This window comes from Limanda limanda, chromosome 7, assembly GCF_963576545.1.
Source record: "Limanda limanda chromosome 7, fLimLim1.1, whole genome shotgun sequence".
Lineage (NCBI taxonomy): Eukaryota > Metazoa > Chordata > Actinopteri > Pleuronectiformes > Pleuronectidae > Limanda > Limanda limanda.
Window position 1 is genome coordinate 21,713,202 of NC_083642.1, and position 23,249 is coordinate 21,736,450.

A 23,249-nucleotide genomic window follows, 5' to 3' on the forward strand; every position below is an offset into this window, starting at 1 on the left:
TGCGTCTCCGTTCCCGTGAAAACGCAGAAGCATGCGCCGGCCTTTACAGTGGCTCACCCTACTTTTCTCAAAGAGGTTTCTCTGCCTAAATAATCACTTAAAACCCAAGTTTCACTTCAGCATGGTGTGTTGTAAATTTTAAAAGTTCACTGGAATTTTTTTTTACAGTGATTTATACTCATGTTACCACCATCACTTATGAGAATTATTATTTTAGGTTTTAAAGACCCCTCATAAAAAGTTCACCAGCTGTTTAATAGAGGTGTTGGTCCTGCTGTTGTACATCAAGTTTACACGCAGAGCCACACACTCAGCCAACAAAGCACATTTCTTTGATTAAAAGCAAAGGCTCTGCCACTGCCACAGTTGTTCCTCAAGAGCCAAGGTTATGTTAAAAGACACAATGGGTTTTTGTTTTCGAAATATCTGTCCTATTATTTAGTCTGCGAGCTTCAAGCCTTGGGGAAGACACCAACCTGAACGATGGCATGCCAAGGAAATAATTTGGAATCTTTGCAATGTCAGATATGCTTTCTCACACTCCATGCTGTAAATGCTAATAAAATGGAATTCTCCATGTTGCAGAAATGTGTTATTGCATTGAAGGGCTACTAAAATATTCAGGGGGAGCAATTAAGCAATGTGTGGGGCCATGGGTGTCCCTTCATGCAGACTGTTTTTGTTTCCAGGATTAGATTACAGTGGTGGAACTCGCATGTGAACTGCTTTGGTCCTATTTTTGCCTCCCTTACAGCGCTGGTTCAGCCCAGCTTTCTTAGGGGCTCCCCAGGGGTCACTGTTCCTACCTCTAAACTTGTTGATGTTTGTGGTTCGTTTCAGTGGGAGGTCGTCCAGAGGACTCTGAACGGCTCCCAGCTCTACACCTACTCCATCTGCAATGTCGGGGAACGTGACCAGGACAATTGGCTGCGCACCACCTTCATCCAGAGGCGTCCAACGGCTTCACGGGTTTTCGTTGAAATCCAGTTTATTGTGCGTGACTGCAACTCTTTCGACGGTGCCTCACTGACCTGCAAAGAAACCTTCAACCTCTTTACATCTGAGTCGGACGCAGACGTGGGCACTACCTTCCGGAAGGGCCAGTTTAAGAAAGTGGCCACCATTGCTCCCGATGAGATCACTGGCAAAAACGACCTACGCATCAACACGGAGACCAAAGTGGTGGAAAACCTGTCTCGAAAAGGCTTCTACTTGGCTTTTCAAGACATTGGAGCCTGCGTTGCTCTCCTCTCTGTCAGAGTCTACTACAAAACGTGTGCATCCACAGTGAAGAGCCTGGCGTCATTCCCTGAGACCGTGGCAGGAGGTGAAAACCAGGCTCTCAGGGAAGTGAACGGGGACTGTGTGGATAACGCCGTCAGCGAGGAGCGGCCTCGCATCTACTGCACCGTGGACGGAGAGTGGGTGGTGCCAGTCGGACAGTGTCAGTGCAGAGCAGGCTATGAAGAGGTCAAAGATACGTGTCAAGGTAAGGGCCATAGCATAATTGGTACACCAGACACATCATCTTATGTTGATGTAAATCCTGGATTAAGTTCTTATGATAAGGCAATTTTTTGTAATTGACAATTCGGCCTCGGTCACCTTTTTTACCTCAATTCCTTTGTCGTAGGTTGTCTAACACGGTTGAATGGCAGTTTGCGGATATTTATCATAGCTGTTATTATCATTGTTCAATGGAATTCTCCCCTTGGCTGACACAGCCCCTGTGTGATGGAAGGAATGTTTAGGCCTACTAGTACATGTCACGGCATCATCCCTGACCTTGAACCGATACCTATAAAATTAGGAAATGCACTTTTGAGTTTCGGGTGTGGATCTAAGCTCAGTGGAGAAGTTTTATCATGCACAATTTGCTTTCACTATTAAATGCTACTGCTCATGCTCTGAGCAACAATTAAGGTTGAAGCCTCTTTAAAAAAAACTAAATTTAGTTTCATCTCTGATTAGATCAAAATAGCAATCTGTTAGCACCGGCTATGGGGAAATCTTTATCATATTTTATTTTGGCAACAATCGTAACATGAAACCATTTAAGAAGTTGTTCATTGAACAGGAAGTCAAGCTCTAACACCTCACCTGTTACAACACCTAGTACATACCTCAAAGGCTGTTGCATCAGGTGATTTCCTGCTCTCTCATTCTCTTATCTCACGTGGATATGGGTGTGCTGCAGCATGGAGCCATCACTCAGTCCTTTTGACTTTGTAGTTTTGGCATAGTTGTATTTTAAGCCGTGCAAAAAAAGGCTTTCATTGTTGTGGGAAGGGCTGTCAGTGTGATGAAAGAAGTCGGGAGGCTACTGTACTGTGATGGATTAGCATCTCAAACGCTGGTGTGGGTGGGGGCCTCAGAGACCCTCTTCATGTGATCGGGCATGCCACAGACATGTCCATCTTCCGTCCCTCTTCCCTGTCTGTTTTCACAAACACACTGAGCCTCAGCTATGGGGTGTATTGTGTGACTCAAGCTGTGTATGTGAACATACAACAGGCCGGCATGCAAGGACCTGTTGAGATCTGTTCCGTGACAGAACAGCCCAAAGCACTCCTCCTCCTCTCATGCTGCTTTTATTTGGCACACTCATTTGTACTCGCACACATGCACACATGACCTGAAACACACTTCTACAGGTATGAGTACTCGTAATCCCCCCCCGGGCACACTCACCTTGGACTACAGTTGTAATCCCACATGCAGCCTGCTCACACTGGTTTTTGCTTTCCCTTCTACTGGCAACAGGCTGATCGAAGTGATGAAGTTTTCTGTCACTGCTTCATTTTCAGCTGCGGGAAAGTGCCAGGTGAGATGATTAGGAAGGAGGCGGAGAAGTATAGGAGAGGCAGGAAGGAGTGAGAGAGGAGACTCACCCAAAAGTGATGGAGAGGTTGTGTTTAGTGGAGCGGTGTGATTTGGTTCTGAAACAGAGAGAGGTGAGGAATGGAATGTAAAGGTAGGGTGAACAATGCCGAGCTGTGTTTCCCGTGCGAGCCTGGAGGAGCCCACCTCCACCTCCACCTCCTCTCCCACTCGGTCGGGACATTCCTGATCAGTTTGCCGAGGAGGAGCCTCCCAGCATTACTCCAGTCCTGTGGAATTCCCAGGGGAGGAAGAGCAGCACCACATCAGGCCTCACATAAAATGTACTGCACAAAGAACCCCCCCTCCCCTGGATGACTAGATGAAGTCAAATGTTGGGGCGGAGATGCATGAGGGCAGTTGGTGCAGGAAGGTGGACATGAATCATAGGACTGCAGTGCAGGTTTGAGTTGTACGGCTCAAAAAGGCTTTAGATGGAATCTAATACAGACACAGTTAATCATTCTCCCTTCTCCTTCCCCGGGCTGCGCGCTGTTGAGGGAGAAACCGCAGAACTTGACTTGTGGTGCTTTTTGCTCTGACTTGGGTTGAAAGTTTCCATGTTCAGCGATGTGATCGCTCAGTTTTATGGCTCCTCGGCCCCACAGGACCTGTTGGAGCAGAAATCTGTGACTTTATCTGGTTCTCGTCTCGGTCTCGTCATCAGCACTCACTGCTCACTGGTGTTCTTGGCTTGGAGATCACTCGTCCGTCAAAGTGTGTTTCCAGTCTCTGTTTCTCCTTAAGCTGCCCGTTGAGGTATCCGTAGGTGGCATGAGGCACTCCTCTCTCGGAGGCCAACTGTGCTCATATACTAACTATAGAGTCCTTCCTTCAGACAAACAGACTCTAAAGATAAAACACATCACTCGCTTCGCCCTGCAGACCCACCGGAGTGTTTAGAGAAGCAAATGTAAAAGCTTTTATGTGCTTGTTGTAAATCAAAACCGTCTGAAGCAAGGCACAGACCGGGGCTTTGTTTTTAATGTGAGCATTGCAGTCATCTGTAAACGGAGAATTATTTTTGTCCTCAAAATACATCAGCATCAACTGTAAAAAGGCTGAAGTAGAGAAGGTGCGTTGAAAACCGCTGTCAAGATTTATGTTTGTTACCATGATCGTCATAAGACTGGTGACTGTTTTTTTTTGTGGGTTTTTAAAGCTTTTATTCATCTCTCGTTACTGCACTCAAATACTTACATATCTAAAAATATATATTAGGTTGCAGTACGTGAGTAAATGAATTGGTGTTACCAACAAAAATAAGATAATGCCTTTAATCTCCCTTTTTTTCTCTGTTAATGCAGGAAAAACCATTGGAACTTTTTTTGCATTTAGGTGGTTGCCCTTTTAATTCTGGCTGTGTTTCCACTTGTGTCTCACTGTTGACACTGAGACAGTTTTCCTCCAGTGCCTATCACGCCCTTCCTTACCCATAATCCTCCCTGGCACAATAGAACAGCATACTTGTGTCATCCCCACAAAGGACCACTGGCTGCCCCAGCTGGTCCTCGGGATTGTGTGTAACCGTCCAGGTCCACACCTCGTCAGCCACACTAAAGCCTCAACAAATAGGGCTTAATCCAACATTATGGTTTTTGCAAGGCTGTATTTAAAAAGGGAGACACTGTGTGGAATATTTAGACCGCTCAAGGCAGTTTTGGTGTCTCGGAGAAAATGGCGTCTCGGTGGAACAACTGTCCAGTGAGTTCCAGTAAAGTTATTATTTCTTTCGCCAAAGACGTTCCAGTAAACGATTTTCCCGAGTCCCCACCCCCCCCCCTTTCCCTCTCTGACCGTGTCTCCAAACTCATCCTCAGCTGATGTGTAACAGTTGGTGACTAAGTTACAGCTGTGTGAGTGCGCCCTGTGGTGAGTGATTTGTATGGGTAGTAATTGACTTGGGTGTGTTTGTGCTTTTCAAGCAAAGTAACTACTGGTTCTGCTTTGCTTTTTTTGCCTTTGTGCCGTTCTCTGCATCTCTCTCAACCTCCTCCCCGAAGACTCCTTCTGCTTCGGCCTCAGTTTTCCTCTTGTCTTGTATTTATTTGAGAGTTTCTTATCTCAAGACATAATTCCCATGACCATAAATGCAATGCACTCGAGAGCTTGTTGCGCAAGCAGTACAAAGTACAAACAATCCGTTTTTTCCTCATTTGTTGTGATCTTGTTGTCTATGAAATCACAGAGCCACTGTTATTTTTGGCTGTGTTTTTGGCACAGGTCATGAATATGACACCAATAGAGTTTAAACATCCCGTTTCACACGGCCCTGATGGAAGTATTTAGACTGTATACGGTTCTTGTGTTGCTCTCTCATGAATACCTTTCTCCACTCCTGACTTAATAATAAATATAAATACAGGCAAAATTTAAACAATTCTGCCAATCAGAGGGTTTAGCAGAGAGGGACAGAAAAACTGCCCCTTTTCACATAGTTGTAAATGCATACACATTTAATGAAGTGAAATGTTTGTTTCCTGTTTTTGTTGCTGTATTTTGGCGATTTGGATTGCTGACTGTTTGAAATATACATCGTACAAAAGCCGAGATCAGGTTTTACATACTGAACAGTCTTTAACTCTGCTCATACCTGGAACAAGCTGGTTCATCATAATATCCCCTGACCCTTTAAGGCCCAGGACTTGTGCAATTTCAGCTTATCTGATGGGGAGTATACGAAGCAATGTGAACCTAGCACCACACCTCAGCGTCTCAGGGATTTGATTTAGTTGGCTTAGGGTAGATTTCACATAATGGAATCATCTCACTCCGGTGGGATAATCCCCACATTGAAATTTTCTGCTCGAGTTCCTTGGGCTCGTGGCCTCTGTTGTCGGACTCTGAAATGTAAAATAAAGGTGTAGGTCGGATAGCGCTGCTCATTTAGATGCGCGGGCTGGATATAACCTCTCCTTTTCTTGATCGGCTCAGGAGAGCCACAGTGATTACTTTGAATTTGTGGATCTCTCAGATGTTGTGCCAAGGTAACGTCTGCTAGCAGGCTGAACTTGTGGGAGTTGGTTTAATGGGGGGGACGCTGAAGATGCTTTCAAGTGGTGTCGTGCACCGTCTTGTTGGGTCAAATATTTAGTGAACAGAGCACTGGCAGTTAGTGTGAGGAAGATGACAGGAAATGTAGCAGAGAGGAGAGCTGCAGGCCTAAGCAGCACTTTATTTTGGATTTTAGGGTTTGCACTGTTGTGGTTTACGAAGTGTTGATCAGTCTGATGGTTTCGAGCCTGTGATGTGTCAGAAAGCATAGAAACCAGTCGGTGTCAACTGTTATGTATAATCTGTCTATGTTACCATTAGATGTACTGCACATTGAAGCTAATGACAATCTGTTTTTGCTGGATCGGCCATTTTTAGGGTGGAGGCCGACATAGTAACTCAAACCCACAGATGGTGATTTTGTATTATGGTTGTTAGAATGGTGAAAAAAAATAGGATGCATATTTAAAGCTGCATTTACTGATTAATTAGTTTCCCTGTTTATTTGCCACTTGATATGAAAATTGCGTATAGCAATTACAGATTATAATCATAAAGTTAACAGGCTTGCAAATGATCACTCATAGCTAATTTTTGATTCAGAGATTTGTTTAGAGAAGGACCATTAAGGTTCAGTGTGTAGAATTTAGTGGCATCTAGAAAACATAATGTTTCTCAGTTTTAGGTGATTAAACAACACAATATAACTATAAATACTTCATTAAATGTCTGCCTCAATATTCTCCTGTTTTCTGTTAGTTTGTTTGAGTTCAAGTACAGTCTCCTGATTTCATTGCTGCCATTAGTCACATCACTGAGCCTCAGCCATTCTGGGCTGTTCAGCATGTGTGTTGGTTGTGGGGGGGGAAGTTGGGACATATTTCCTCTTGATGACATTCCTGAGCCTGGAGGTTGTGTGTATCTTTGTGTGTGTGTTGTGGTGGTGGTGGTGGACGGGGTGGGGGGAGTCCATGGCAATGTTAAGCGCATTGCATTGTACTGCTGGTGTGTGAGGTCAGCACTTTCCTTCCACCATGTCAGTCAGTAACACCCCCCCGACAACCCACCCACCCTTCACTGCTAACAGGACGAGCCGGCAGCGGAAGCCGGAGGTCACCTAATCCCTGGGTGACTCCCCAACCCGTCGGCTCAGGGCTTTCCTTTGTCGCTCGGCACTCGGCGGCATCGCTCAGCCACATTTTGTGTCATTCCGTTTACTAGTGCATTTGGTCCCATTCTGTTCCCCTTCCCCTAACCAGGAAGTGGACTGGCTTCCAGTGTGTGACCTGTTGGCTCAGAGCGTTGCAGTAAAACTGGTGTTGTGTTTCCCACCTGGCTGTCTGGACTCGACCAGCAACACGGAGAAACGTGACCAGATGACCACGGCTGTGGTGCAGCTGAGGAAACTCAGGAAACAGTCTGTGACTTTTATGTCCGCCAGGATTCGTTTCCTCAGGGCCTTCTGCTTTATTTCACTTTATTTTTGAGCGAGCTTTGTGCCTCCTTGATTCCTCTCCTCAGTCCCAGTGCTCCTCTTCTGTCTGTGGGTCTGGGTGGACAGAGCTAGGAGAAAGGAGAAGGGGGGGGATTCAGGGAATTTATTACCTTTGTTAACAACCCCAGATGAAAGCCTGAGTGCAATTGTAAAACAGATGTAATGCCCTTACAGCTGCTCCATTGGTCAGCTAATCCTTTTGACTAATGTCCCCCACAACCCCCCCCCCCACATGCGCACACTTTCATCAGCCCCTACACCTTTGCTGCCCACCACTCCACCCCTCCCTTCCTGTCTACCTCAGTGACCCCTTGGCTCATGTTTCTGGCTCACCTCCTCCCCCATCAGAGACCCCCTTTGTTCCACGGACCATCCGACTCCCCCAAAATGCTAATGACACGTTGTCACCGTGCATACAAACAAAATGACATGACATATTGCAATTACGGGTCTGAGCACCTCGGGAAAGACAAATGGGGGGTGGGGGGGAGATGGAGCAGTCGAAGCTGCAGATGAAGAAAGGACTCGCTCTCCTCCAGAATATATTTTATGGAGCTGCCCTGATAAGGATCAAGATATTGTCTTCATTTTGTATGGATTTATTTATCCAACATGTTTTTGTTGTTCACCGGCCATACTTCTGAATTGGACCTCCATCCCACCGGCTGCTGCTGCTGCAACTCTTTCTTCCTCCTCCTCCTCATCACTGCGAGCATGTGTTTGTTTGACTTGGCCACTGACTCCCTGTAAGCCGGGCACAGTTTAACTCACAACTGCCCTGAGGCAGACATGACCTTTCTGTCTCTTAGAAGCCCAGCGCCGGACTTGATTGTGTGGGGGGGCCCCCCTACACCACTTACCTTTCCAGTCCTGAGGCCGATTCCTGTTGTCAAGCCCCCATGTTACCCATTCATCCGTCTATCCCACCGTACATTCATCACTGTCGCCATCTCATCCATCTTAACTCCTGCCGACAAACCGGGGGGGGGGGGGGGGGTCCCCTTGGGCGCTCCCCCCACTCCAGAGCCACTCAGGCTCCCAGAACGTAACAGGCCCCTGCACCCACTCTCAATAAACAAACACAGAGCCACTCAAGGTGCACAGGGGCCTCTCAGATGACAAACAGTTCCTTGCTTTGTAGCAATAGGGGGGGGAAGTGGCTGTTCTATGTTTGTCAGATGTCTCGACTTAGAAGAGGCTGAGAGACATTTGTTTATGAGAGGGAGGATAAATCTTAAACAGCCCACCCTCCCAGGTTTAAAGCCCTCGTTCATGTTGGATCAACACGCTTTGGCTTCCTCTTAGGTTATTATTCTGTCGCTGGACTCTGGTGCTCTGAGTGCTGGTTCTCCTCTTGGTCACGCTCCCCTGTGTTTCCATGCTTTGATTGGCTGCTTTAGGAAGGAAGGCCGCGTCAGCCTCACGCTTCCTGCTTCCTGTTGTGCCCAGCAACAATTCAACAATTCAACCCCTCCACCTTGCCCATGGAACCAGGAAGTTTTCCTTTCACTAGGCTTTGCTCTTTTGTCGAAGAATCCTCTTGTTAAATACCTCGGCAGAGAGTCATCTGAATTGACTGTCCCTGTGACTCATGCATTAGAGATGCACAAACTCGTTCACCTTAACCACACAGAGGCAGGCTGAAGATGAAGCTGCAGTGGAGCCGCTGTGCAACAGGCCTCCTGTTGGGTGGTGTGCACTGGAATGCGTCTTGATTATAGAGGCAGCTCGCAGAGTAAGGCCATCGCCTCCGCAGGCCTGACCACGAAGCATCGCAGCCGGCCCCGGAGCGCCAAAAAGAGGCTAGTCCTCCTCTCTTCAGTTGCCATGTGGCATCTTGGTTATTCCCATCTGCAATGCTTGTGTGGGTATGTTTTTTTCTTTCAGCACTTGAATGGCGTGGCATTCTCCTTGCCTGCTGGTCAGTGGTGAATAGCAATGTTAATGGGTTAGCTGGGAGCCTTTTTGGTGAGGACTGGGAGGAGAGAAAGGAGGCGAGGAAGGAATTTGGGGATTACGAGGAGGAGAGGTCGGGGTATGAATCTGGGTTTGAGGCAGCAGCTGTTCCCCCTTCTCAATAGAGGAGTTCACCCTAGCCTGTGTCTTTTCTTCCTCCCGTCTTTTCTTCCACCCCCAGCAGGATACAGTATTCCTGTCTTTCTTCCTTGAACCTTCTGTCCCCTCACACCACCTCTCCTCTGACTCGCCCATCCTCGGCCTCGTGCGCGTTAATGAGTAGCAGTCGATTTTAGGGAAACAGCTGGCAGAGAAAGAGAAAAGATGTTGTGTTGAAGGGGAGGATTGAGTAACACGCCAGCCTATTGGACAAACTTACAAATTCTTCACATGCTGAGTGTGTTTACTCTCCACCATTGTTGTCGCACTCCTCAGTTAATGCACAACTCTTCACAGCAGCTCGGCCACAGCTCAGCCACAATGATGGAAAAAAAGCTGATCGCAGGCGAAGTAAAGCTCATGGTCAGTCGAGTAAATCCCCTCGATATGATTTAAATGGAGTGGGAGCCGTGTGCATTGTGTCTTGTGTGTGTGGTCACTGAAGGCTTCCAGAACCAACTCCATTCAGCTGAAGTGCATTGAAACGCAGCCACAGACCGAGACAGTATCTCTGAGTGAATCTGATATTATCTTCGTCCTTGGCTCCACTTCTTAAATCTCCTCTGTCTCCTCTCCTCAGCTGGAATCTGACATGAAAACTCTGTGTTTGCCTTTGACTTTATGTTCCGTTGCTTCCTCTGGTCACTGGCACGCACTTCAGTTTCTGGCTTTGCAACCTTCATTTCCATAGGCTATCATGTCCTCCTGCCCAGTCTGATCACTCATGCGCCATGAACATCTCCCATTTTATTCTTGCATTCTTTTCTCTCTTTTCTCTTTTTTTTCTCTTTATCTTCCCTGCACCTAGATGCTGTTCCTCATTGGCATTGACAACATCTAATGATCATCATCTGTCATGAGCTTTTTAAACATGGCAGGCAAAGGACTTGGAGGGACGGAAGCAAAGATGTCTGTATACCGTGTGTGTGTGTGTGTGTGTGTGTGTGTGTGTGTGTGTGTGTGTGTGTGTGTGTGTGTGTGTGTGTGTGTGTGTGTGTGTGTGTGTGTGTGTGTGTGTGTGTGTGTGTGTGTGTGTGTGTGTGTGTGTGTGTGTGTGTGTGTGTGTGTGTGTGTGTGTGTGTGTGTGCGCGCGCGTGTGCTGGACTAGGCTGAATCGACATGGAAGAGGGACATGAACAGGTGACAGGCAGCGGGCATAATCCTTCTGATTTCCCCATGTGTCCCTGGGTGTGCTTTGCCTACATGTATGTGTATTTTGTGCCTACATATGCTCGTGCCTGCATGTGTGCAGTGAACGCATGAGTGTGTGTGTGTGTACGTGGATGAATGTGTGATGGTGTGAGGACATGAGCAGCAGCCGTTGGAATGCTCTTGGAGACTTAAAGCAGGGGCCGTCTCATTTTCACTCTCCTTCGTGGCGCGCCCTCTCAGAAATTTCACACCGTATTAAGTTCAGATTTCACCACTGCTACACACAGCTGGATCCTCTACCTGCACTTCTTTATCCTGTGTTGGACGTGTGAAATTAGATGTCATCCTATCTCGGCGATACGGTTTCCACAGTCTGCATGTGGGGGTTTGAGGGAGAAACAATGCAATAGCCTGTTGAGTGCAGACGGAAGCTCTGCATAAAGCTGTGTCTCTTCTTATTCTTGGAGCTTTCTTTGACTTAGGTTGTCTTCCTTTTCGATTGTCTCACTACTTTGAAGACTGACCTGATGTTGTGGAATGTGGGACGACTGGTTGTGTTTGTTGAGAGAGAGAGAGAGAGACGGAGAGAGAGACACAGACAGACAATCGGAAAGCAACAGCAGAGAGGAGTTGTTGGTTGAAAAAGTAAAGAGTAGGAGTGCCAGCGACGCAAGGAGTATGTGTTTTAGTTTTAGGGCTGGGCTCCTGTGAGCTGGGATGGACAGTGTTTGAAAGAGTAGAGTCAACACTGTGCAGAGCCATGCCTCTGTTTTCTCTCCCATATCTCTGTGACTCGTCCAAACCTGACCTTTAGCCTTGACATAATAACACATCCACTCGGCCTCGTTGTCCTGCTCACAAGGTGAAGAGTTCACACCAGGACCGATCTTTATCACTTGAATGAACTGCCTATGTGCCGCATCATACAGGATGTTGCCTGAAGTCACTGGTTTGCTTGTTCTCCTGCTTATGTAAATGTTTTTTCTTGTCTCTGCAGAATGTCAGCCTGGCTTCTTCAAAACCGATGCTCTCAGTGACAAGTGTGAACAGTGTCCTACCAACACCCAGAGGCTGGACTCCGGGGCTTTGTTCTGTCCCTGCAAGGACGGATTCTACAGAGCGCCAACGGATCCGCCCACTGGACCCTGCTCCGGTAATGAGACCCATTGATCTTATATGAGAAGCTTGTGTTAAGAAAACATTGAGGGTATACACAATTAAACCCACTGAAAAGGCCACTAAATCATTACTCGTTTCCAGTAGAGGAGTTCTGTTTCCATTCCCTGTTTACCCTCTGTTTACCTTCTCGCTGCCATGCCAAATTAGCGGAATCATCCGGATGTCACATTTCCATCACTGCTGATTGGAGCTGATTAAAACATATGACCCAGGAGCAAATTCCAACTGAATCCATTCCCATTGCAGACAAAAACCAGGTGTTATCGTGTTAGTGTTTTTTATAACCAGTGAAAAGGGCCTTGAGCGTCATATGCTATCATTGTCACACCTGAGTGTCACATTGTAAATACAACAATTTGGCACAGGAAGTGACTTGTGTTTGACTTGTGTAGGATGAGCAGGGCTTAAATATTCTATTCTTGTTGCACTTGTATTCTCTGCAAATATTAGTCAACGGTTTAAAGGTTTTAATCTCATGATTGTGTGACTTCCTTTAAAATTCAAAGGATGTTTATTTTGACTTTCTCATGTCGTGGGAAAAAGGAACAACCCTTATTCCTCTTTGGTTGAACTCTTGATCTCTTTTTCAATCAGGTCTTCCCTCTGCCCCGCGGGACCTGGTGGCCACCACCACCCAGCTCTCAGCAGGAAAGCTCCTCCTCTCTTGGACTCCACCAGAAGACACCGGAGGGAGAACTGACGTCACCTACAGCGTTGAATGCCAGCGCTGCGAGGGCGTAGTGTGCCAGCCCTGCGGAGAGAAAATCCGCTATGAGCCCACCAGCGTGGGCCTGACTGACACCAAGGTTTCAGTGAGCGAGCTGGATGCTCACCTCAACTACACCTTCACCGTGGAGGCACACAGTGGCGTGACGCTGGCCGCCAGTAAGCCACCATCCACCAGCGCCCTGACTACGTTTCTGCACTACACAGGTGAGTGCTGCTGACATGAGGCTAACCCTAACCCTTTACTAGTAGAATCATGCTGCAGTAGGGGGAACAGAAAGTAGGGCCGGGAATCGGCATCGACCTCCCGATACGATACTATCACGAAACTTAGGTGGCGATACGATATGTATTGCGATTCTGTAAGTATTGCGATTCGATATTACGATTTCCTGGGATTTCTTTTGGTTATTTTTTTTTTTAAATACTGAACCATGGAAAAATGCTGAATCATACCTTCAAATACAACACAGTCAAATTCACTTAGAGCTTTACAAGTTTTATTTCAAATATTAACATTAACTTAATGACTGCCGGGCAGCCAATAGAGAAAATAAATAAAAATGTGCCCTATTATTGTATAGCCCCTGTCAACTGCACACAAACTGACAGATTAAGAAATGTATGCCACTTAGGCTACTTTTAAACAATAAATAAAAGGTAAATTAAATAGAATGAATATAGGTTTACTTAAAATATAAACCTTGAAATAAACAAAAAGTAGGCTATTGTTGTTTGCATGTAGGCGATACAAAGCTAGTGCTTGGGTATGTTTAGATTCTTGTGCAAAAACAAGAGCTGGTCAACATGCTCTGGGGTGATGTTGCTCCCCCCATATACCCCCCCCCCGTATAAACCAATAAATATGTTTTTAAAAAAATAAATAAATGTTTTTTTTTTTTTTTTAAATCGATTTGGGAGGCATTCACAAGAATCGCGATTTGTAACTGAATCGATTTTTCCCCCCATCCCTAACAGAAAGGGTAGATTGCATAATTTCTGTTATATCTTTTGACTTTTTCATTTCCCAAAGATACTGAAGCATTCACTACTCTCTTCTTCCAGATCCTCCCAAGTTAACCTCTATGAGACTGGTTGATAGGACCCCCACCAGCTTGTCCCTCTCCTGGGACGTATCACCCCGACCACGGATCCAGCCTCAGCCCATCCGCTACGAACTGACCTATCGCAAGAAGGTACCCCACTCTGCTCCACTCCTCTGCTCTCTGTTGAAATTAGAGTTCATATTATGTTATTCTACATTTCCCACTCTGAAAGTTTAAAGCTAGATATCCTCTAAGATATTAAACATGAAAAACAGATCCAGGCAAATGTTTCAAGGTTGAGCTTTGATGTGAAATCTACCTACTAATTCTACAAATGTTTACAAACAATGATCATCATCGGGTGTCGTTGGTGCTGATCTCTATCATGGCAGCAGGTTTCATAGAATAGTTTCCTCTTTAGCAAGTTGTCTAAAAGTAAAAGCCCATTTGTTTCTTTGCTGTAATGCATTATAAGAGCTGTATTACAAAAACATCCAGCACACGAACGATAGAAAGTAGCAGATATTGTAGAAATGTTTGAGCAACACTAATGACACTAATCAATTGCGAAAAATTAAAAATGTGGCTTCCATCTTCAACAATAACACTCCAACTCTCTGATGTCCCTTCCTCTGTCTCCTAGGGTGACAACCTGGATGTGACGACCTACGTGGTGCACATGCTGGAGAAGAACTCTGTGCAGATCAGCGAGCTGGCCCCCGGCACAGCCTACCTGTTCAGGGTTCAGGCGCTCAGCAGCGACGGCAGCGGGGGGGCCTCCAGCATCGAGGAGCAGTTTGAGACCTCCTCTGAAGGTACAGAGGAAAAACCCACTGTAGAAGACGCTCTGCTGCTGTTCAGTGGAGCATTTCTCTGATGTGCTCCTACACTTTGTTTCCCTCAGCAGGACACCCCACCCCGAACACAGCAGTGTATTTGGCTGCAGCAGTTGGAGGAGCGGCCATGTTGTTCATAGTGGTCGTGGTCCTGTTCCTACGCAGACGGTCAGTGCTGCTCTCCCTCTCCTTCTCCCTCCGTCCTGTTAATCAATTGGAATACACCCTCATTTACCGGCTTCCTCTCTCATTCTTCTGCCCTTCCTTTGTGGGGCCGCCAAATGGCCGTTGCATTCACTCTTTCCTTCTCTCTTCCTTTAGCTACCTTTCTCTTCCTCCTTTATCTGTGTCTGTGTCCCAGCACTCACTGGGGGAGAACTTGCGTTGAATGAGCCTTGTCAATGCTCAATGATTACATTTTAGTGAGTGTCGGGGCTTTTGAAAGGAAATTGGTCCAGAGTGGTACATTGTCGGTGATAAGAGGCGCTTGGTTCTTTCTGCGGCAGACTTCAGGCACTTTGTAAAGGTGACCTGGGCCTGTGCTCAGCAGTGTGTGGCCAGTCCGTCCACCTCCCTCCCGCCTGCTTGTCTGTCTTTCAGTCAGCTTGGCAAACACAGTCTGTCGTCAGCCTTTATCAAAGGGCCGCTTCTCTGTGAACGGACACATTGCACCAGTGACGGGATCTTAGTACACCTAGATCCACTGTTACAAAGGTTGCTATGTGCTATCGATATCAAAGAGGGCAGATGAACTGGATAAAAATGTTGTTTGAAAGATGAATATTTATTTTGCATGTGGGTTTTATTTCTTTATTCAGGAAAAGAAACTCTCACACGAGACAAGGACCAGAGGACACCTACTTCTCCAGCTCAGGTAGAGAACAGAAAATGTCCTTTCTCTATTTCACATTACTTCATTTATTTATATTAATCATTGGTTTTAAACAAATCCTCTTTCTTTTTCTCACAGAGCAATTGAAGCCTCTGAAGACCTACGTGGATCCACACACATACGAGGACCCCAACATAGCCGTGCTGAAGTTTGCTACTGAAATCCAACCCAGCCACATAACCAAACAGAAAGTCATTGGAGCTGGTGAGTGACAACACTGCTGAGACAATCTGCTGAGGGGCTTAACTCCGAGATGTTGATAGATTTTTCCAATCCCCAGGTTCACTGTTTATATTGAGCCTTTTCCACAGCTCAAGCAGCTGACTGATGGTAGTTAACCGCCAGATTATCATCTATCTGGCTGAGCTCTCGCCCAACAAGTTGAGACATTTTGTTGTGTTGCAACTCTTGGCAGCGGGATCTATGTGTTTTGGCACAGGTTGACAATTACACAAAAGAAAGTGTAGCAGAGACTGTATTTTTGGAAGGACATCAGAGCACCTTCCTGGGCCCTACACATCTTTCATACATGATACGTTTATTCAAGCGAGACCACCTTTACCCTTTGAACCCGCCGTCTTTTTTCAACCTCCACCCCCCCTTGATTCCCACGGCCGCATATCCCCCCATTTCTCCTCATGTGACAGCTGATTCCCATGCTCCCACACCACAGGCCATCCACCAATTACACAACATAGCCTCGGTCTCTCAACACGCAGACAGGACACACCTCTGCAGGAGCGCCCCGGGCAAAACTTCCTTCTCATCACTCAGCTGGAAACCCATCAAAGAAAACAAACGCACATTCATCTGATATCACTTTCCTGATGGGTTTTCTTCTCCTGCAGGGGAGTTTGGAGAGGTGTACCGAGGTATTCTGAAGGTGCCGGGGAGGAAAGAGGTGGCGGTGGCTATCAAGACCCTGAAGCCGGGCTACACGGAGAAACAGAGGCAGGACTTCCTGAGCGAGGCCTCCATCATGGGACAGTTTTCCCACCAGAACATTATTCGATTGGAGGGGGTGGTCACCAAATGTAAGGATTTCTGTGAGTTTCGCACCTTTTGATACACATTTTTTGCACATTTTTCTCCATTTCTGGCCAGTTTGGGCAAGTATTTAGTTGTTTTCTGTGTGTGTGCAGTTAAACATGCCATGATCGTGACTGAATACATGGAGAATGGAGCACTGGACAGGTACCTGAAAGTAAGTCCAACACATACCAGTTTTGTTGATGGAAATTTCTTTACTGTGACTATTGCCAGGATTTACATCTGGCATTCCATGTTGAGCGATCATATTTCTGTTATTTGGTGACGAACTCAAATTAATATGTGTTTGTTTTTTCCCCCTGTCAGGACCACGATGGCGAGATTTCCTCCTTCCAGCTTGTGGGCATGCTGCGTGGCATCGCTGCCGGCATGAAGTACCTCTCTGACATGAGCTACGTCCACCGGGACCTGGCTGCCCGCAACATCCTGGTCAACAACACCCTGGAGTGTAAAGTGTCCGACTTCGGCCTGTCGCGTGTGCTGGAGGACGACCCTGAGGGGACGTACACCACAAGTGTAAGTAGATATAATCCCTGTTGGTAAAAATACCCACCTCAGTCCCCTCCTAGCGCGAAGGGTATGAGTTACTCTTTTTTTCCCTCTGTCTCTAACTTGAAGCCTTGTTCTTGAACAGGGAGGCAAGATCCCCATTCGATGGACGGCTCCAGAGGCAATAGCGTACAGGAAGTTCACCTCAGCTAGTGACGTGTGGAGCTTTGGCATCGTCATGTGGGAGGTCATGGCTTTTGGCGAAAGGCCTTACTGGGACATGAGTAACCATGAGGTGAGTTTCCTCGTGGATAAACGTCAACATAGATCTTCTGTCACTGATAGCAACCTATCAGTGACAGAAGATCTAATCAGTCCCCTGATAAACTGCCTGCAGGTCATGAAAGCTATCAACGAGGCCTTTCGGCTGCCGGCGCCCATGGACTGCCCCTCCACCGTTTACCAGCTCATGCTGCAGTGTTGGCTGCAGGATCGCTCCAAGAGGCCACGGTTCGGAGACATCGTCAGCCTGCTGGACAAGCTGCTGCGGAGCCCAGACTCCCTGAAGACCATCGCGGACTTTGACCCACGGTAAGATTTGTTTTCATACCAGACTAAGGGCTTGAAATGCATAACTCTAGTACTAATGCTACGGTAGCTGCTGCCACTATCAGCATCCAGTTTTTGGAAACAGCCGCATAACCACAATGTTTCCAATACAACTAATAGAGATTTCATGTTAAGTCCCACCTCTCTTCAGAACTCTATGAGTTTTGCTTCTGGCTGGTGATATGAATTTCATGAGGAAAGAGAACTTTCTTCATGAAAGAAGGAGCAGTGATGTTACATGATTTTTTTTTTTTTTTTTTTACATTACATGTCATTTAGCTCACGCTTTTGTCCAAAGCGACTCACATTTTTATTACACTCAACATTTTCTGAGGGGCCATTTAGGGGTTCAGTATCTTGCCAAGGACAGTTCGGCATGCAGATGGGGAAGAGTGGGGATTGAACCAGCAACCTTCTTGTTGGAGAACGCCCACTCTACCCCCTAGGCCACACCGCCAATGTTAATGATGGCCACATCCTGTTTGAAGCCTGAGCTGTGGACTTTGGCTCTCAGTCAGACTTCAGTCACAAAGATGAGACAATGTAAAGAATTGACCTAATGAAGTGATTAGAACTATCATCGGAAAATCCTGGAACAATAATAATATAGTGTCAACAGCTTCGTGTAACTAAACACAGTCAATATTTAAACATTAGGCCTTTGCTCTAAAAGGACTTAGCCTGAACCAGTGTAGAACACAACCTGGATAATCAGTTGTTAGTTAAATTTAGTATTTTACAATAATACAAGTGATAACATTTGTAGGAGACAAGATATTATCGGAGCAGTCTGTGATAATTCCGGTTCCCACATATGTACGCACATGATCTTTGTTTTCAGCCGTGTTAGTATGGACAGGGATAAAACTGAAACAGAGCCATGACACTTGTGTGGACAGAGATCATTAAAGTTAGAAAACACAGATACAATTGAAAACATAGTCAAATGGATGCAGCCTTATTCAACCAATGGAATTGAAATGGATACTCTACCTGGAATTGATTTGTATTGGACTTGTCATTCCTAACGTGGCCCTTGACTTACACTTATTGAGTGACTTGGATTTAATGACTGTGGACTGACTGCAGATTTGCTCAAACAAACTTAAAACAGCCCATGCAGCAGTTTCCCATTTACTTTAACCTACAAACAGTGCAGGGCGTGTCGAGGGTCGATTTGGGGAAGAAAGCGGAATAGCTTTAAGAAGGTCTAGTTCAACCATTGAAAGGACAAACTGACACCTGAGGCCTGACAGGCTGATGAAAGAAATATGTGTGAACTCCTGGAGGAACTTAAAGTTCCGTTGTTTTGGATCGTATGTACAAATGCATGTTTTCTCTTTTGTGAGGGAGCGTTAAAGCCAGAAACGGCCCCGGCTGCTCCAACTGGTTCCCCCCCCCCTCCATCTTATATCCTGCAAAGTAATTACAGTTCTCAGTAATCTGCTTTTGTTGTGGGAAAACCCGTTTATTATTATCATTCACATCTATTATTTGGATCTACTTCTGTTTGCTTGCAGTGTATCCATCCGCCTGCCCAGCACCAGCGGTTCGGACGGCTCCCCCTTCAGGTCGGTGTCTGAATGGCTGGAGTCCATCAAGATGAACCAGTACAGTGAGAACTTCACGTGCGCTGGGATTGTCACCATGGACCAGGTCCTCCAGATGAAGAACGAGTACGTGGAATTTGATTTCCTTTAAGTGTCTTGGATCTATTTACTGAACTTACTTGTTACTTAGGTTTTTGGCAAAAAGGATGAACATATGTCATGAAGTATGACCCCCCCCCCCCCCCCCCACTTCACACACACACACCCACAAGGAATTCTGTAATGAACTTCCTGCTTCTAGTTGGTATATTTGTTTTCCTAAGATTGTTTCTTTTTAACAGCACAATATGATCTCTAACCCCGGCTACAACTTGAGAAATGTTTGAGATGGAAAAAGCAATAGAGGGAAGGAGAAGGAGTGGGCTCATTTGTGGTCGGCTGGTGGTGGTGGCTTGTGGTTGCCGCAGTCCTTATTCTTCTTTCCTCTCTCCATTCTTTCTCTCATCCCTCCCTTCACCCACACACACTCGCAGCCCTGGGCAGCACTTCTGCTGGAGCCCCGAAAAAACCACTGGGTTCGGCTGTTTAGGGCAAAGGCCTTTTGTGGCTTCTCCGACATTAAAGGAGGGCGGGAGGGAGGGAGGAGAGAATAACCTTTTGGGAGCAGGAGCAACTAGAGGAGATTAGGAAACTGAAATGGATGGATGAGATTTGAAGCCGCACAGGTAGGGTCGTCACATTTGTTCTCGTAGAAAGATTGAGGAGGTGCACTCTGAGTGTACCCCCTGAACCTATCACAGGGATAGTTTAAGGCAAATGGCTCTTCTCAGATGTGTGGGAGCGCTAAGCGGGCAATTTAGCAAAATGGGCTCAACCTTTCGGAAAAAAGGGTTCAGTCAAGCACATGATATAAGGTTGTTTGGAGGCAATAATGAGCACCAGAGCTTTTCCTAACCGCATGACCAGCCAAAAGGAACCCCCCCCACACCCCACCCTTCTTTCTCCGCTACCATGGTATACGTATCTCCGTTGGTCTTGCTCATGATTTGCGAAGATGGGCAGACTGCAAAGCAGAGGACAAACCCTTTTGAAGTATTTGTCATACAGGAGGGTGTGATTTCATGGCCCCGGTTTTTCCCATCTCGGGGCATCTGGTAGCACTCTTGAGAAACCAGTAGTTATTTACAGCCCACCCTCTGCTCGCCAGACAAGTGATTCATGGTCAACTGGGAGAATCCTCGTTAAGTAATTAAGGCTGTAATTAAAGCTTTGACGTTGGACGTGCCGGGCTTCTGCAGGTTTGCATCATGTGCTTGTGAAGAGTTAATCCCTCAGTATTAACCTTTAATTGCGAAGATAAATTAAAACCGTGGCAGATTTCTAATAGGGAACACACCCCACCCAGCCAACCTGGTTCAGTGATCAAACTTGTTCGGCGTGTAGCATTTCAACAAACTGTCTGTGATTACAGGAAGGATGTGTGTGATGTGTTGGAGCGAGTCCAAACTGTAAATCCACATGCAGCTCTGCTTATGTACTGTCATGTCTCTCTTTCACAGGGATATTAAGAACATCGGGGTGAGGCTTCCTGGCCATTTGAAGAGAATTGCCTACAGCATATTGGGTTTAAAGGACCAGACGAGCACCCTGAGCGTGTTTGCAGTGTGAACGTGTCGACGAAGGGAATTAAGGTCGGGCACTGAAGCAGGCAGCCCTTTGAACTCTAAGCCGAGCTGGAGCGACTCTGCAGGGACGGCGCTGGATCGGCCAAACCGAGAGGGACATCAGCCTATCCTCTGGGGCCGACTGAATCAGACTGATTTCATGATTTCTTCATCTTGTCCACATGGGAATGGAGCAAATTATTCAACGGCAGTAGATGACTCGCTTAGACTCTGATATTTAGATATCTATTTTTATTATCCATGTCTTCTGTTCAGATACAATTCAGTGCAAATGAATTCATTATTTTTTCAATCATCAATCCAGTTGTGGGGACAGCCTCAGCTACAGGACTCGGAGCTCGTTCCCTCCAGTGTCTAACAAACAAGGGAAGCACAGTGAGTGTGATGGTGGGGGTGCAGTGGAATCCAGCCCTGGCTCAGTCTGTGGTCAGTGCTGATGTCATGGCGTCTCCCTTTAATTGGCCCTTTTTGGTCCCAACCCGTTAGACCAATGAGGACGGAGCGCCAGGAGGGCTGAGATGAGCTTGAGTTGGCCCAGGTTTAAAGAGACGGTGGCGTTAGGTGTGTGAACACAGACTGACCTGCTGTTGTTTCTGGACCTTCTACTGGCTCTGTGCAGAAATTAAGCTATAATCATATAAGTGGTGTTAGAATATATATGAGGTACTCTTTTTGTACAGATTCACTGTTTCCTTTTTTCTTTGTGTTTGGGTAAACACCCCCCCACCCATAGAAACATTGCGATTAGGACCTAATAATGTAGCACTTGGATCAAGAATTTCGTGATCTCTTTTCGTTTTGTCTCAGAATTGCAAGAAAAATGACAAAAAAAACTCCTGAACTAAAGGAATGGAATCAAAAGCTGTTTTCAGACATGAACTCCAGGGAATGTCCTCACGATGGGGTGCAGACTTTCTCCGGAGTTTGACTTTTAAACATGATCAACGCAGCAGCAGGTTCTCGGCTCAGACGTGCTCACTACAACTCAGATACTCTGGAGCTGAGGGCTGGTGCAGCAGGAGGTGACGTCGGGAATCACGTGTCGCTTCTAGTAACCAAAAACTCTTTACTTTTATCCTGAGATATTTGTATTCTTCTTGTAATCTGTAGTTTTCTCACATCAGGTTTTTCAGACATTATCCAAAGGTTTCACTAGGGGGCTGGCAGGAGAAACATCTCGCATACAGCCCATCCAGCGAATAACCGGAAATTATCAGGAGTTCAGTGCTTGTCTGAAGCTGAAGTGCAAAATTCGACAAGTTTCAATTAGAGTGCAGCACATGTGTTGGCTTGCCGGTAATGAAGAGGCAGATGGGGAAGTTTACCTCCAGTATAAAAATAAAAAATAAAATCACAATGACTTTTGTTGTGGTTGAAATGATTTCATACTTAATAATCGTTTGGTTTTGCAATTTCAATGTTTATGTTTTAGAAGCTTCTCATACATCTTTTCTGGTGAGTGGAGGAAACTAAACAGACATTTTCTCTGTAAGCTTTGACAATAAAGCATTTCGACTTTTTGAAGACATTTTGAGGAGTTCAACTCAACCCCCCCCCCCCCTCTTCTCTTAATTGATGACTGCAAATCGTTGTGTTACTGATGCGCACCTTCCTTTACTTGAATTTTTAAATTGTTTTCAATTGTATCTTTGATTTTATTGTAGCTGATAGACCCATCTTTGGATAAGGGATTTTGTTTTCTGCTTTACTGGTTCCAATTACACTTTGTACATTTTGTATGATTTCTCTATTTGCCATATAACCAAACTGAATATTTTTGTATGTTCTTCCCATCACCTTCCTCCAAAGAGATGTCTCTTACTTCTGCTGTCTTTCCAAACATTTTCAGAGTTCCCTCATCGAAGAGCAAACTTTTCTTTTTTTCCCCTGTTGTTTTATACTGTATTTAATAGTCTATTTATTTTTTACTTTTATTTATTTATCCTGATAAACACTGAGCTGGGAATATAACTGAAGGTTGCTCTCTCTCTCATTCTTAATAATAATAATAATAAAAAAAATCTTAAATGTCCATTTATTGCGGAGTTATTCACCTGACATTGCTTTTGGTGCATTTGTTGAGCAATAAAGCCTTAAATGAAACGTCTTGCTGTATGATTGACCCAGAACAGAGCAAAGATAAGCTCATGTTTGTTTAAACGGTGCCAGGATGTTTATACTTCCACCTGGATTTCCTCGTAATGCTGCTGAATCCACTGTCGGAACCTGTAAAAACACGCAAGAGCTTCATGACCACACACACACTGCACTGTACACAGTATCTGCTTTACAATATGGATTAGATGCTTTTTGGGTTCAAATTGAATCAAACTAATATTAAACTGAGTTAAAAGTAATCTGGAAAATCTAAAATTCAGACTTTGACTTTGAGTTTGTCTTAAACAGAGATCCCACTGTGATCTGCCATTAGACACCTCTTGCACTGGGAAATTACCTCCAGCGTGATATCAGATGTTCCTCTCTCATGAACTCCTCTGCTCTATCAAACACCAGGGTCAGAACTTTTCTCTTACTAAAGACCCTTGACTTT

At 45.8% G+C, this 23,249-nt stretch overlaps 1 protein-coding gene across 3 annotated transcripts in view; it reads left to right on the plus strand.

Annotated features, from left to right (window-relative positions):
* The window catches only part of epha2b (eph receptor A2 b), a 23,958-nt gene extending 1,714 nt beyond the window's left edge, over positions 1-22,244 (plus strand). The window contains exons 3-17 of one of the 3 annotated variants that reach the window (XM_061075299.1): positions 841-1,489; positions 11,634-11,789; positions 12,410-12,748; positions 13,607-13,737; positions 14,231-14,402; positions 14,492-14,591; positions 15,242-15,297; positions 15,394-15,519; positions 16,164-16,361; positions 16,458-16,519; positions 16,672-16,881; positions 17,000-17,149; positions 17,252-17,445; positions 18,984-19,139; positions 20,573-22,244. In XM_061075299.1, the coding sequence (XP_060931282.1) occupies positions 841-1,489; positions 11,634-11,789; positions 12,410-12,748; positions 13,607-13,737; positions 14,231-14,402; positions 14,492-14,591; positions 15,242-15,297; positions 15,394-15,519; positions 16,164-16,361; positions 16,458-16,519; positions 16,672-16,881; positions 17,000-17,149; positions 17,252-17,445; positions 18,984-19,139; positions 20,573-20,681 (2,808 nt within the window). In that variant the 3' untranslated portion in view covers positions 20,682-22,244. The remainder of the gene's footprint in view (positions 1-840; positions 1,490-11,633; positions 11,790-12,409; positions 12,749-13,606; positions 13,738-14,230; positions 14,403-14,491; positions 14,592-15,241; positions 15,298-15,393; positions 15,520-16,163; positions 16,362-16,457; positions 16,520-16,671; positions 16,882-16,999; positions 17,150-17,251; positions 17,446-18,983; positions 19,140-20,572) is intronic. The other 2 variants (XM_061075301.1, XM_061075300.1) reach the window with 2 other exon arrangements.
* The last annotated feature ends 1,005 nt before the right edge of the window (positions 22,245-23,249 follow it).